This window comes from Apis mellifera, linkage group LG13, assembly GCF_003254395.2.
Source record: "Apis mellifera strain DH4 linkage group LG13, Amel_HAv3.1, whole genome shotgun sequence".
NCBI lineage: Eukaryota > Metazoa > Arthropoda > Insecta > Hymenoptera > Apidae > Apis > Apis mellifera.
The window spans coordinates 3,719,429-3,734,861 of record NC_037650.1 but is presented as its reverse complement, the minus strand read 5'-3'; the positions used below and the strand labels follow the sequence as shown (position 1 = coordinate 3,734,861).

General features: G+C 40.1%; 3 protein-coding genes and 1 long non-coding RNA gene across 8 annotated transcripts; 2 read left to right on the top strand and 2 right to left on the bottom strand.

The window, feature by feature from the left end:
* Positions 1–14: 14 nt before the first annotated feature.
* LOC107965416 lies at positions 15–7,426 on the top strand. 3 transcript variants are annotated; one of them, XR_001705351.2, is made up of 7 exons: positions 15–206; positions 365–514; positions 1,279–1,382; positions 1,497–1,650; positions 5,836–5,929; positions 6,104–6,336; positions 6,407–7,426. It is a non-coding gene; the product is annotated as an uncharacterized LOC107965416 (long non-coding RNA). The 3 variants fall into 3 exon arrangements; XR_001705352.2 differs by having other exon boundaries at positions 16–206; positions 386–514; XR_001705353.2 differs by lacking the exon at positions 365–514 and having other exon boundaries at positions 18–206.
* LOC410417 (receptor-type tyrosine-protein phosphatase kappa) lies at positions 756–7,190 on the bottom strand. The gene is made up of 23 exons (XM_006558538.3): positions 6,939–7,190; positions 6,658–6,859; positions 6,528–6,589; positions 6,256–6,457; positions 6,065–6,180; positions 5,800–5,992; positions 5,436–5,735; positions 5,134–5,366; positions 4,445–5,065; positions 3,906–4,177; positions 3,556–3,835; positions 3,379–3,466; positions 3,226–3,302; positions 2,999–3,133; positions 2,795–2,935; positions 2,518–2,715; positions 2,240–2,436; positions 2,034–2,140; positions 1,735–1,949; positions 1,515–1,640; positions 1,301–1,455; positions 1,067–1,202; positions 756–987 (listed from the first exon to the last, which is right to left on the bottom strand). The coding sequence occupies exons 1-23, from the start codon at positions 7,152–7,154 to the stop codon at positions 913–915; spliced, it is 4,347 nt and encodes a 1,448-aa protein (XP_006558601.1). The 5' UTR covers positions 7,155–7,190; the 3' UTR covers positions 756–912.
* Positions 7,427–10,407, bottom strand: LOC100577348. 3 transcript variants are annotated; one of them, XM_026444863.1, is made up of 5 exons: positions 9,223–10,407; positions 8,867–9,115; positions 8,385–8,761; positions 8,152–8,306; positions 7,427–8,095 (listed from the first exon to the last, which is right to left on the bottom strand). In XM_026444863.1, exons 1-5 carry the CDS (start codon positions 9,839–9,841, stop codon positions 7,771–7,773), a joined length of 1,725 nt encoding a protein of 574 aa, XP_026300648.1. In that variant the 5' UTR covers positions 9,842–10,407; the 3' UTR covers positions 7,427–7,770. The 3 variants fall into 3 exon arrangements, with proteins under 3 accessions (XP_026300648.1, XP_006558548.3, XP_026300649.1); XM_006558485.3 differs by having other exon boundaries at positions 7,427–8,077; XM_026444864.1 differs by having other exon boundaries at positions 8,912–9,115.
* LOC107965415 lies at positions 10,407–15,395 on the top strand. Its single transcript, XM_016915776.2, has one exon. It carries the CDS (start codon positions 13,561–13,563, stop codon positions 14,659–14,661), a length of 1,101 nt encoding a protein of 366 aa, XP_016771265.1. The 5' UTR covers positions 10,407–13,560; the 3' UTR covers positions 14,662–15,395.
* The last annotated feature ends 38 nt before the right edge of the window (positions 15,396–15,433 follow it).

The window sequence follows — 15,433 nt, the reverse complement described above, 5'->3', positions numbered from 1 at the left end:
CTCTGTCGGTCATTAGTGTAAACTCTCGACTGGAGGAAGGGAAGCACGACTATACCACGGTCCTTCGTTTTTTCCTTTTTTTCCCTTAAACATCTTTTATTTCTATTAATAACGTATCGTACTAGTTACCTAATATTATCTTCAAGACAAAGAAATAATGGCCTTTGCTGGATATTGCCATAAATTCGATATATTCTACATAAAATGTAAGTTGTTTCTAACGGTTTTTTTGTTTATACATATTATGCGTATTACAAAGATTCGATGTTTTGGTTATGAAGTAGTGTTTTCGTTGAAACAAGGTGTTCTAAATGTAATTTTTAAAATTGAAAAGAAGCTAAAAATATCTCGTTTTATTGTTTAGTTCAAGTATTATGTTTGATAGTGTTTTAATATCGACGAAAGAGAACGATTCGAGCAGCTAAAATTTGGCGCGAAAACGTGCATGATGGCGTCATCAATTTTGCAGATTAGTTTTACCTCGTGATAGATATAATTTTTATTCTTCAAATTTGTAAGTACATTTTAAATAGTTCTCTATTATTTTTCTTTTCACGTGTTTGTTGAAATAAATATTTTAATTTTACTATCAAATTTTTATATTAATTTCTACAAACAATTATTTACGTAAACACTTTTTTGTAAAGAAAATGATGAGATCATATATATATGTATACATCGCGATATATTCGATCATTTTCTTTGAACACAGAAAAATAAGAAAATAATATAAAAATTGAAAAGAGAGAATATTAATAACTAATTACGTAATGATATAATTTATATCTCGAACGATATATATGATATATATATATATATGAGAAAGCAATCGTTGTTAGTCTGTTGAAATTATTCGAGTCAAGTTTATGTAACGAATCAGTTAATTAATCAAATAATAATTAATGAGATTATTTACGTGCAATTTGCATAAGTTTCGAAATATTTTAAATACGTTATGATTGCATCATATAGATATTCCATGTGTTCCTGAAACAGATATATTTCTTATATCATTTCGAATTTTCGAAAGTTTTAAAAGAATATTATTAATTTGAATAAAATTTACCAAAGATGTGATAAAATCAGGCCTTGATTTTCTTATCGCGCGAACTGCAAAGCAAACATCGCATTCTTTTTCAATAATCATTCTTTCCAAAAGAAAATTTAAGGCTAAATAAAGTCCACAGCCAGTTACACCATCGCTAATTAAAAAGAGATACTTTCGCAATAGACATTTATTTCATAATAAATATTCAATTTATATAAAAATATTTTTAGATATTTTTGGATATAGTCTTACTGGCAGACAACGACGATAGGACTGTCTTCTTTCAGAATTTTTTGTGCTGATTGCCATAATGTTACTAATGACATAGTCGCAGGTAAATCTTGATTTTTACCAGTTTTCCATTCCGTGGAACATAAAATTGTTACGTATTGTTCTGTAGCAGGTTTCTGAAATTGGATATATAAAAATTGATGCATTTCGTTTCCAGATAAAATCTGCGACTAACCTCTGAATTGTCGACGATTATCAGTTTCTCTAACGTATAGTATTCAAATGTTGAGAATTCTTTCGTTCGAACATTTATATATGGTACAGGTTTAAATTCTCTCTTTGGAACAATAGGACAACACGTCTGTACAAAGGTTATTATTATAAATTAATAATTCATTAATAAAATTTTTCTAATATTAAATTAATTAATAAAATTATCATAATTGATAAGATACCGCATCTTTTAAATCTGGTAGTTGTAACATAATGATAAGTTCCACTTTATACTCAGCAATCATTCTCCAGAAATCGCTAAATGTTTCAGGTAATGGTAATTGCGTTGCTATATATTGATTCTGTAATTTTACACCATCTACGTAAACTGCGGATATGTAGTCGCTGTCTTCGTCTGTCGACGGATATCTTTTTAAATATACTCTGCCTGCATTCGCTGCAACGGAATTATTCTTTTATTGCACTCCGATGATAGAGAAATACAAGAAGAAATATAAGGAGCAATCAAGTTATTCCAAACCTAATGCTAATTCTGGAAATCTGTTTTTAACAAGGTTGCGTTTTGATAGGGATGTTTGATTGATGGATAATCGAAGAACTTCATCGTGCCAGGTCATTTTTTCTAGACTTTTTTTTAGAAAAAAGTTATTTAACACACAACATACTTTGCACATATGCACAAGCACATTCTTGCATGTAATATATATTTTTTATAAGAAAAATTACCTGTCTCGTTGAATCATCAATTGTTCTTTAAGCTCTATAATATTGATAGGTAGATCTTTATTATATGGTAAAGATGTTGGAAGAAAAAATAAACATTCTAGGAGCGTCAAATGTGCAAATAGATACTGTTGTTTGTTATCTATCATATTAATCCTTTGATTTCTAATTGCTTGGGTTTCGGAGAACACGTTCACCGCCTTAAAAGACGTTTTTAAAAAGTAGGTATCGCGTTCTGCTTTCAAGAATTGGTGAAAATATTTCTTTTAAACATATTTTACCCCTTCTGCCGCGGCGCGTCGAAGGCAAATGTCACATAAAATTACAATTCCAGTTCTCCCAACACCTGCACTGCAGTGGACCACGACTGGTCCACTTCCGGGTGGTGTTGCCAAGAGTTTCTTTAAATACGTTACCACAGAATGCGTGAACAACGGTGCGCCATGATCCGGCCATGCTGTGTAGTGTAAATGCTCGATCTAATTTTTCAATTGATCATCGCGTTAAAGAAATCATATCAATGTGTGTTATTTAATCGATATCAATTTTGTTTCTCACTTTTCGAGCTTCGTCTCCATAAGTCACGTGTAAAGTACGAAACGTAAAATCTGCAAACACGGCGTGTTTCGCATTGAAAACAATTATATCTCCGTATCTTTTCTTCTTTCCAATATCGGGCCAATATTGTTCGCATTTTGTCTATAACAATTTAAATATTTTCAATTGTCAAATTACCTATTGATTTTAATACAAATTTATTACCTTTCCATCTTCGATCAATTTCGCGATCATGCAAATGATGTAACTTTCTTCTTGCCAGATCATTCTCCAAAAATCGATGATCGTATTAGCTTTCGGACCTTGCGTAGCTATGTAAAATTTCTCCTTTTTATAGCCCTTTTATAAAAATTCCATTTATCGATACTACAATCTTTTTTTCAAGATAGAACAATATTATTTTTTTTTTTATCCACTTATACGTCGATTACCTTGATGTAAGTAGCGTTAATGTAATCTGAATAAGGGTCATCCGGAAGTTTCTCTAGTATCACACGATTTTCATCGTCTGTAGAATAAAAATCGATTTAATTAACATATTCTATCTCAATTCTGTAGGAATTCTGAGGGAAGTATCTACGTACAGGCTATGAGATTTCCATATCTATTCTTCCCTCTGTTTTGTTCCAACTTTCCGTATTCCCATGGTTTCGTTTGTCCTCGTGGCAGTGTCTTATTTGCAATCCAAATACAGTTACATACAGTTACAAAAATTTATCGCATCCGTCGTAATACGTACATTTAAATATGAAAGAACTCACATTATACTGCCTATCGAGTAATCCAGACTCGATCGCATGCTTTACGTATTTCTCCAAGTCTTTCACTTTTACAAACGACATTCCTCCTTCCCGTTGATTAACATCATTAATGCATAACGCGTCTCCGTTGTAAGTCGTATTCTCACACGATGAAAGAAACTTTTTATCCGACGAGGCAGTAGCGGCGTTTAAAAATTGTTTAGAACTCGACGATATCGATTCTGTTTCAAGATGAACCAAATCTTGTAGCGTGATCTTTTCCAAAGATCTTTTTTGCTTTCTACGATCAATACAATCAAATTATTCATTTCATTCGATCGTACACAGTAAAGAGAAAAATCTGTTTGCACCTTTGATAAAAGTAAAAAACTAGAGCCCCAACGATAAGAAATATCGCGATAGGAATGATCCAAATTTCGTCGTATCGTTTCGACTTTACTTTGCCAACGCGAATTGACGTTATCTCCAAGATTATCATCTGATCGTTGACGACAGATGATTCTTCGTCGATCAATACTATCATTATTGCGTAGGACTCGGCCGGTTTTAGCGCGCAATTCGTGGCATTACCGTAAATCTTGTTATCGCCTATTGCGAATGTTTTATCAGTGAATGTATCAGTCTGTTCGAGAAAGGGTGAAAGTTTGTTTGAGAAAAAAAGTATATAGAACTATGCAACATCTTTGGATGTGTCGATTCTAGAGATCAAAACGAGCACAAAAATTGGCAATACAAAAATGTCAAGGCTTTTTTATTAATTTATAAGCAAGTTTAATTGTAATTTTTGTGTTCCTTTTAATCTATAGGATCTGAAGAATTGTTAACATTAATATATTTATCGTAGTTGATTTTAAGAAAGGAAATGTTACATAGAGATTCGAATACTCACAGGAAACTTGGCTGCACACCACGCGATCTCGTAATATTTGATACCCATTTTCTCGCGCAGATAGGGGCTCAATTCCGTGTAATTCTTGCAAGCAATTTGGCTACCTTTTATAACAACATTTGTTACACTGTTTTTCGTGTCGTTCAGAATGGGGGGAATGTGCAACAATATCGTCGAGTCCGTGTCGCTCATTTCCATTGTCAACTCTTTCTCGAATGCCATTGCCAAAAGCGTGCTCACTTCTCCAATTTTCTCCTCCCCGTGTAATCCTGTATTTGTCACTGCTCGAATGGAAATTTCGTAAATGGACGAGGACAATAAGTGTAATTTCGTACTGTAACTCGATCGATACTCTTCGACTCGATATTCGTAAACCGTGCGTTTCCGTGACCGTGGAATTTGCATTTTGAGACGCGACGATATCATTTCTGCCCTTATCACGAATTTCTCGAGACGTCCACCCGTCTTCCAAGGGTGAGACCACGTTAGATTCACCATCCCTTTTTCGAGAGCCTCGATGATAAAAATTTCTGGCGCTTCCGGTTTCATCTTCGCCCAAACAATTTGCAATGCCGTCGACGACGCGTTGGACGGTGAAACGTTTGCGTTCTCAGGATATATCTGAAGAATATTCAATACAATATTAATTTAAGATCAATACTGTATATCCTCGTTTCGATAAATGGCACCTTGATTTCTTTGACTGGATGTTCAACATCCGCGCAGACATATTTATCCCATAATTGGCAATACTCGGTTGGCCGTATCTTCGTTACAACCTCGCAACTCGAAAAACAACTTTTCACTACGTAATATCTTATTTCTCCGTTCGCAGGTGCTTCTGGTTTTTCCCATCTCAAGCGTACTCTCATCGATTGCAAGTCCATTTCATAAATCTCTAAGTTCTTCACAGGAGGTGGTTCTGTTGCAAATTAATCTTAATCATTACCTAAGAGAGTAATTTCTACTTTTTAAGTTGTTGCAATCTAACCTTTCGGAGGAGTAATGAATATTAGCTTCTCATATCGCGATTCATTGCGCCTCTCGGTGTTAATTCTGATGGCGTAAATTCGCGCTTCGTATATTTCAGCCCCATACAACGCGTCGTTCAAATAGCAAGAATATTCTGCTGTTTGGATCGTGATGCTAAAATTGTTCACCGCTTTGCTAATACCAGTGACAACGATTTTTGCAATTACGGGGCCAGAAATTGTCGAGCAATCTTTAGGCGCGTCCCACGACAATGTGTAATTTTGAAATCTTAAATTGTTATATATCGCGGTTGGAGTGTCTGAAAGTGGTCAAACTTTCATTGGTCTCTGGAAACTTTCCATTGAAATATAAATTCTTTTTACCTGTTTGTTTTGTAGTGAATTCAATTTGTTTCTCAGGTCCACAAAAAGGGACGCAGGCTGCAATTTTTCCAATATAATGTGCATAAGGGACTAAGTTTGAAAATGTGATATTGGTGAACGGAGTTGAAAGGTAATTAGTAATATTTTTCTTTGGGTCAATCTTTAAATTTTCACAACCAAGATACGTTCGAACCTTGAAACCATTGTTGTTACTTTGTAGTTCTAAGTAATTGTTTGAATAATTAGAATTTTCCTCTTTGGTTACCTGTAATACAACTTCGTATTTTTCTATGATCCCATTCAGATATAAAGGAGCGTCCCACTGCAAATTGATTTTCGACGATGTCAGTGTCATTCTGAAATTCCTTACTTCCGATGGCACTATTGTGAACAGATATCTCAGGGATCAATGGAATCGACGGAGGAATTAAATTTAAAAAAAGGTTTAACTACTACCTTCGTGAAGAGTTCGAACTTGTTGCGAGAATAATAGTATCGTTGCTCCTTTGCTGATTGTAATTTTGTACAAGGTATAAGGTATGAGATTTGTAAATTCGTATGACAGTTTAATTAAACTTCCTTTGTTAATTTGAATGCCTGTTTCCAGATTCTCGAACACGAAGTCGTACCAGTTGCTTGGACAAGGATACAAGGATTCCTAAAAATCGATAAAACATTTTCAAACAGTATGGAAAAAAAATGTTGAAGATAGAAGAAATAATTATTACTTCTCGATCCTTCGTCAATATTAAACTGGTAGTTTTTATTTTTACGTGAAAATTGATAGTTGCTGAAAAATTTTCTCATTTATTTCTTGTCGTTATCTGTGCGCAGCCTATATGAAATGTAATAGCTTACGAATGCAACGAGTCGTGAAATTCTTCGAATCACTATAGGCTATAGGTACATTATCATCCATGTGTAGCATGTAAAATATCTTATAAGTAGTGCCAGGCTCCAAATCGTTGGCATATCCAATCATCGTTGAAATATTATCAAATATTTTGGTATAGTTTTCCACAGTTTTCAATTCTGGATAAGAAATATTATCTTCTATTTTCTGGTAAAAGATATATTGATCGCTTATAAAATTGAAAACAGAAAATTATATGTGCGTAATTAACACTTATTTTAATTACATGTATAACAAACTTGTAACCAAGAGGTATTAACGTTGTTTCATTGGACGATAATGCATCTTTCAGTGAAAGACTCGCGCGGACCATTGTTTCATTAATGAAATCGATATTAGGTGGTGGAAGTATGCCATTATTCGCCACTAAATTAATATTATGCAGCATCAGAGTTATTGCAGTTAACAGATTTGTTCCGTTAGATACACTCGTTACATTCATATTCGGTTAGTTTTGCACTCTCAACTCCGTGTAAAAATCACAAAAATTAAATTTTATTATACACAACGTTAACACGTAACGTCGAATATTCAACTGACAGTGAACGTGTGCACATCTTGCAATTAGAACGATTCTATATGGAGCGAGGGATCGACTTCCTATTGGGTGAATCTACGATAAGGAACATCCGGTTCTTTACTGATATGTCGAATATTAATAATTATACAGCGTTTCATTAAACGGAGATAAATATACGTGACAATCGAGACACATTTTTTTTTCGGAAATTTTTATTTAAAAATCGTTACAAAATATACAAGATCGTGGAAAAATATTGTACTTGAGTAATTTTCATGAGCATGGATTACAAGTTCGTTTATCTTAAGATCGATAATGTCACGTCGACAGTTTAAATCGTTTTCTTACGTTATACCCTCTTCCCTGTTATTCCCATATAATAATTCAACTCTTGACTTGGCAGACTAGGATTTCAACGTTGCTGAATCGGTCAACAGTTTCAAACAGTTTCAAAAATGAGTTCCAGTTAATAAATTTTTGGCTGGAATTATTCTTAAACAAGAATATCAAACATCTGGAAGAATAGAATCTGACGAAATCAAGGCGAGAGACGAGGTATCCAAGAATGCACCCTTCTGTGTCTGCCTAAATTGCACCTTGGTGAGAGAAGCGCGAGCAGAGCGAGAACGGCGCCGAGCAAAGAAACGCCGCACAAAGCGCCGGCCGTGACGTCGTGGAGAGGTGTGCCAGGTTTGGGAGATTTGGCGGCGAGCAACAAAAGGCCTGCGCAACTGAGGGCCGACAATCCCGCGAGTCCAAGTCCTGTCCAAGTCTTTCTCAACGTTCTGCAAGCGCCTGCCAATGCGCAACACGCGCCACAACCAGCCGCGCTGTCGTAGTAATACCTGGAAACGAATTTCGACCTGTCTAGCGTTTGGTAAATCATCTAAATCATCCTCGGTATCGTTCTTCGTCTTACCTTCTCCCTTGCGTCCACGACAAGTAGAGCGCCAAACCGCAGGTTAGAATTCCAACCAGGACCAATAAGAACGGCGCGTTTCTTCTGTCGTTCTTCTCCAGACCGCTGGCCAAGGTTGTGTTGGCGTCGCTGTTCGGCGGTGACAGCGGCGGGACCTTAAGTAAAATGAAACACCATGATTGGTTTCATTCCCTTGCTCATTGCGAAAATAAGTAATGTATTTTTGTACTCACAACTGCGGTTCTAGCGATGAAGGCACTTTCCACGCTTTGATACCCGTTCCTTTTCTGTCCAGCAGGTATTACTTGATACCTCGGTGAACCGGACACCATCGGCATAGATTCTAGTCCATTTTCCATGTATGCGTAACGAGGCGGTGGGTCACCATGACCCATCGTCACAAGGTCGACCGGAGCTGTTCCAATGTAACGTAGCCTTCCACAATTGCTGGCCGGGCAAACATCCTGTTGGCGGGACGGGTTTTCCAATAATGGTAGGCATCTTCGTGCGGATGGCTCTTTGTTCGGGGTTGAAGTGTGAAGCCCCCCGGTGAATGTACGATTTTGAGGAGTTCCATGCGGCGTGGAACGAGTAGGGCTGAACGTTCGACCTACATTTCCGAAATTTTAATATCTGATTTAATATTTTTTTCAAAAAAAGAAGGAAAAAGTAGAGGATATTCTTTGAAAAGGGATTTCGAATCGAATCGTCGTACCGGTTGGGGAACCAGCTGGGGTGAGGGCTCTTCTTTGTGGCGTACCGGTTTGATTGAACGAGTGTTGCCTCTTTGGAGATAACGTCCTCTCCTCGGATCTGGATCGAGGTGGCTTCCTGGGTGTGGCCAATATCTCGTGCAATTTTTGCGTGGCCAAGTTATTCTTGGGCGAGGTGGACAGTTCCTGACCGTTTCGTTCCGGCAGAGCAGGCGGTTCCTCCTCTTGCAACGGCACCCTGCTGTAACGCCCTACAAAGTATACAACATTCCCTCTCTTTCTCATCTCTCCTCTCTTCAATTTTCTCCTCGAACGAAAAGAATCTCATTTATCGCAATTTCTTTTTATCTTAGCCTACCTTGCGGCGTGTTGATATGCCTCCGCGTCGAGGATACGCGCTTCACCGTGCTCCACGCTGCTTCCTCGTCCTGGTAATCCTGATCACCCGGTACAACGGCGTATCTTCCACCGCTGTTGTTCCGGCAACCGGGCATCTGCGGTTCCCGCCCGTCGTCTTGGTTGGCCGCCGGTGCGGAACGTTGCTGCACCTGCTGGCGCGGAATCAACTCGGGGTACCTCAGGGAACCCCTTCTCTGCACGTCGCTCCTCTCCTCTATATCCTCTATGTACTCGTACCTTGAACCTTGGTTGTACCGGCGTTCCTCGAACGGAACGCTTCCATACCTTCGATGCGCCGAGTTGTTACCGTTTTCGAGGTAGCAACCGTATCTGCCTCCGCCCGCCTCCCCGCACCTCTCCGCCCTTCTGCTCTCGCCGATTTCTTGAAACGCGGGATTCGTCTGGCCGCCGTTGCACTGCAGTTGCAACGGAGGGGGCGGCGGTGGTAGATCGTCGCCGCATTGAAATTGAGGAGGCGGCGGCAGGTCGCCGCCGCCCCGATCCTCCGGTATGTATTCAGATTGACGGCAAAACGAGGGATTCGTGTAACAGTGGACGGGGGCCGGTATTTCCGCCATTTTTAGCTTTGTCAAAATTAATTGCTCGGAATAATTTGCTTCGAAACTTTACGCGTTGCGATAGACGCGAAGCATAATTATAATTGTTGGTATATAAACGAGTCGGTCTTTATTACTTGGAGACGCGCACTATATTTCACGCGATCGAATCTTCTTCTTTTTCTTGATTATTGGTGTTTCTGATTCACGAGAACCAGCAAAGCGGTGCTCACGTAGGAGGGGGATGTCCAAGTTTCGAGGGAGAAGGTTACCATTCGTGCAGGTGGCGGGACGATGATCTCTTGCGCGGGAATGCGGCGTGCCTTGCACATTTTCCTTCGCAATTTCTATCCTCTTCTGAATATTTCTCACCACGATGGATCTCGATATATCGAGGAAAGTAGCAATCCAGTCTTGAATTTTAACCTTCTTCCACGACGATATTTAAAGAGGCGGGTGGAAAAGGAATTTGTTGCCGTAAGGAAATTCACTCTACTAACTTTTCCCGTTGAACGGAATTGACGAGCCCGTTGGGGGAAAGTCGAATGTCGAAACGCGTTCGATCCGTGCACCGCGGTTGCTCCCAACAAACTGCCACACGAGTTCCCTCAAGAGCAGATGTACGAAGGGCGTTTCTCCAAGCGTTTCTCCAATGCACACGCGCGTGTATGTGCGGCGTATTACCTGAGGGGTTGTCAGAGGGTTCGCATAATACGGACACGGTGTCACATCTCAGGGTGGGGGCCCTGCCACCTATAGTACTTCCCTTCCAACGTTTTCCTGTTTTACTGCCATCCTCTACAGTATGTTCAAGAATTTATGCCCACCTTTGCCTACCGCTCCCCTCGCGACATTTAAATTTTAAATCCCGCTCCATATTAATTTCCACGGATCCAACGATTATTGTGAAACGTGAAATCGAGTTGAACATCGGATTGGAGGGTATTGGAAAAACTTGATCGTTCATCGAATATAAACGAGTGAAGTAGACTCGATAAAAATTCAGTTTAACAATCCACGAAATTTTCTTTTATCGTCGTCGAATCGATATTTTTTTTTTTGTTTTTAAAAAGTAGACAGGGAAAAATGCTAAATCTATCGATAAATAAACCGATGCACGAGATTATCGTTTCGTGTATCATAAAAGAACTCCAGTTGAGGGTACTATAGATAACTTTCTGGGCAGCTGCTGCGACCGTTGGGACGCGTGCCCCGATCGTAACAGCTGCTCCAACACAAATGCGTATCGATCACAAACACGCTCTTTATCTTTCACTGTTCGTGCTTCACACTGTTAACTCGTACAGCGTTGGCGAATGTCGCGTTAACGGCCGAAAAGTCATCTCAAAGGGGTGGAAAAGTCGATGGAAGAATTTCGTAATTTAAAAAAAGAGAGAAACGTAAATTGGACGAGATAGAGATTTTTAAAAAATTGAAAAACTAAAGATTCGAGAGAAAAATGAGTTCGAAATAGAAATAATAATTGTAGGAATCGGGGTCAGGAAAAGTATCTGCGTGTATTTTTCTTTTTTCTCAACTTCAATCAATAATACCGTGTTTCCATCGATGTTTTAATAAATGTAGAAAGTGGGTCGATAAACACGATTGGGGATATTTTCTATCTTTCTATCCACGTTAAGCGATAAATCGAATCGCCTATTCTCCTCGTAGAATCGCGATCAATCTCCAAGAAAGTGTAGCACGTTTTCTGCTCCAATGATCGATCAACGACAGGAGAATATTATTCCGGAAGATCGAGAAAGTGAACTTTTCTCTTTTCTTGCCACGGATTCACGCGTGCAAATATTTTATTTTTCTTTCCACTTTTTTTTCTACGAATTTTTGTCACATTTTGTTTGTCCTCCAACGATAACCGTTTAAAACGAGCGCTCGGGAAGAGGATGTTAGGATCGGTCGGTCGTATTGGAAAACGAAAGGGGGGTTACACACGTGCGTATTCAAGCGACACGCGTTCAAACGTGCGTCATTTATCTTTCTCTTTCTCTGTCCTCTGAGTCATCCAATCTTATCGTTTCATTGTCTCCTAATTTATCGCCCAAATTTTTTTTTTAAATATTCGAAAAGGAAATTGAAAAATTTAATATCGATCGATTCGATATTATCCTCTTGCGTCGATAGATACAGAACCTCTTCTCTCGAGATAATTCAACCTTACTCTTTACCAGTTGCTCTGACTGTTCGAAAAGAAAAGGTCGGGTGCCGAGCCCGTGAATAATAAAGGTTAGCTTGGCCGAGGATTCCAGCATGAGTTAAACTCTCTCACGAGTTTAACTCTAAACTGTAACACGAAAGGAAGGTGCATTGAGTGAAAATTAACACAAAATTGATCGTTGGATATTCACAATATACACACACATATATATATGCAATACCAAGATATCGATGATGAATTCCATAAGAAGAGAATATGCACGCTGGTTGCATTTCTTTCTCGCAAGCGTGACATCGTTTTATGACCATGGAAAGTGGTATGAAGAAGGCATAAAACAACGCGAAGGTTCATCTATCCATCGTTCTCCTCTGTTGTCCCTTTCACTGCGAAACCGATCGCGTGGGAGGCCTGTTCAGATTCTCGTAGTAATTTCAACCCGAACTAGTCTTCGTTCAGTCTTTGCCGGTGTGTCTTTCGCTGCAAACCTTTCCGTTTCTCGTCAAATTAGCCGCGAGACATTCGATTGGATCGATTGGAAATTTCTTCTGCATCTATCGAGGATCAGGATTCGTCGTTATCGAGAGGATTGGAAGAAGAACAATTGATCGATTACGGTTACAATTCTCGATCTCGATCAAACCGTTAATTACGAATATTCTCGATTAACAAACTTGATTTATCGATCAAGTTGGAAAGAAGTCAATCGATTCGTCGGCACACGAAGTTCGCTCGAAATAAAATAAAATATTTAATTCTCGGGAAACAGATGGCAAAACGAACGTGGAAACTGGATCGATGATTTCTCAAGAGATTGAAAATCGAGCGCGGCTCCGTCCACGAAAGAAATCACGGTGAAAACACGGTTGTATGAGAAAAGGCGCGCGTGCAACGAGATAATTGCATCGCAGTCAACTTAGTTATTGCATAATATTCGTGCAGGCGAAGGAGAAGGAAGGAGAAGAGGAGGAAGGAAAAAGAAGAAGAACGAAGCGCCAGCTTCTTATTTACCGTTCCACGTTTCACGTTTATTGGATACGAGCGCGCTCGCGCGCCTCTTCCTTCTCCTCTGAATTTTTGTCCCCCTCCCCCTCCGTGTCTCCCATTGTTGGAAACGAATTGCACAAGCGTAGCCGCAAGAAAGAAGCGACGAAGAAACCCACGAGGGGCGAAGATTTCAATTAAATCCAAGCGGTTAGCATAATTGGTTGCTCGCCGCTTCTGCCGTTACGGAAATCATCGGCCATTTCTCCTTCTGGATGGAACAATTCGCCAATTTGCATTTCAATAATTCCGCGTTGCGGTCGTCGGATAGCCACGATCTCTGCTAACGGAATTGAAATTAGCCTCTTGGTCTTCTCGAAAATCCGTGTCGTCTCTTCTTTTCTCACTCGTTTTCATTTGAAAGAAAGCTCGAATCAAAGTTAATATTTCTATCCTCCGTTGGCGAATATAATCGTAATATCGATCATGATACACGAGAGGGACGTGGAAATTTTCGTAAGTGAAATCGAGAATTTCCCCTTATTGACCTAGACTAAAGATTCGTCGTGAAGAAGAAGAAAGAGCGATGGAAAACGTGTACGTGATAAAAGTGAGAACGAAACCAGCCCTGTCCTCCCTCTACCCATCGGAGCGGCGTTACTCGGCGTCGACCGTGGGAGGTCTGTCCTTGGTCCATTTCGGTCTGGGCGCTCTCTCCCTTCTTCTGGGCAGCCTGGCCCTATCTCTTCAAGGCCCAATCTTATCGGTCGCCTGTTTAGTCCCGTTCGTGACCGGACTGTTCGCGTGGAGAAGATGGTACATAGACAGGAACATCGCAATCTTTTTCTACGCGAGTCTCTTCTCCTTGACGGCGGCCGTCCTCTGCCTCATCGCCACGATACTCGACATCGCCGCCGCCGCCGACAGCAGGGATCCTTTGTGGTCCCTGGAGAAAATTTTCGACCGAGAAAATCATTCTTCTCGCTTCGAGCAATCGTTATCTTCGACCAATGCCACTCTGTCTTTCGACGATCTCGAGACCACCTCGTTGGACGGAGAGGACGGTGAGAAAACGTTCCGTCACCCGACGAAAATCAACTCGTACTCGCCCACGCCTGGAATCATACTCGACAACATGTCCAACATATCCGGATACATCTTGAGAAGCTCGACGATCGATCCTGCGTCGGACGGGTTCACGGATCCGAGCACGACTCTGGATAACGGAAATTTGTGGAAAAATGTCACCGAGGAGTCCTTGGAGGCGATGAACGACAATGGAGCGACTGTGTCGTTGTTGTACACGGATTATCGCAAATCTTCCCACGCTAAAATTTTATTAACCGTGAACGTGCTCGTCGCCTCCCTTCTCGAGGCGTTCTGGTCCGCCCTCAGCGCTAGAATAGCCCTTCGAGGGATGATGAATCGTTTGCCGGAATCGAGCTACGCGAACGGAAACGGAAAATTGGATGAGAATGCGGGAAAACGGAAGGCGCCAAGACCGGATATTCTGGACCACGACCGTGGATTGTCCGAAAGCTTGCAAAATTTGACGGCGCGGCACAACCTGAGGAATTCGGGGCCGAGATTGCCGTTGCCGGAATCGAGCAACGAATTCAGAGAAAGAGTGGAAAGATTTCTGGCGAATCAGGCTGCGCATCACGTGGCCGAAGGGTCTTGCTCTTGAAAACGTTTGGAAATTACTCTTAAGATCGCGATTCATCGTGGTGATCGTCTATATGCAAATATACCAATCTTTTGTTTAATATGTACATGTTTATACACGTTTAGATCACACGACGCATCGTTCGATAGCAGCAATAATAATAAAGTTCCACTCGAACGAAATTACTTACTAATTTCCTTCATTGACGGTTTCGTTAATTAGCTCGACTCGATGGCAACCGATTGTTAAACGCCCGTAAACGATCGTACGACAATTGGACGGCTGAAAAACGGCCGAGCGAGTTATATAGAACGGCTTTAAAACCGTTTTATAACTTTTATAACGAGCCTCCCTCCGCACCGAAAGATCGTATCGTATCCGAACACTCGGGCCTAGAAAACACTTTAATTGCGATTTATTAACTTCGGTCGCCACGTTCCTTTTTACCTCTGTTAATTAAATGATTCAGCTTGCGAGCGGCATCGTACCAAGTCCTCGGCCAATCTTCCTCTTAGATGCGATCTCGAAGCGTGTATATATATAAAAAAAAAAAAAAAGACACGCGAGAGATTGTATTGTTCTCGTATAAATACACGCTTATAATCGTAATCGATCCAGATACGAATTCCTTTCCTTCTAGGATACATTTTTAATACGATAGGTCGAAAAATATAATTTACACGGTCCGGTATTGTTCATTCATCGTGAACTTGAAATAAAAGCACGCGTTAAATATATCGATAAATATGCTGCAAGATATCGGCTCATTTTTTATCCCGTCGAGAACAATACG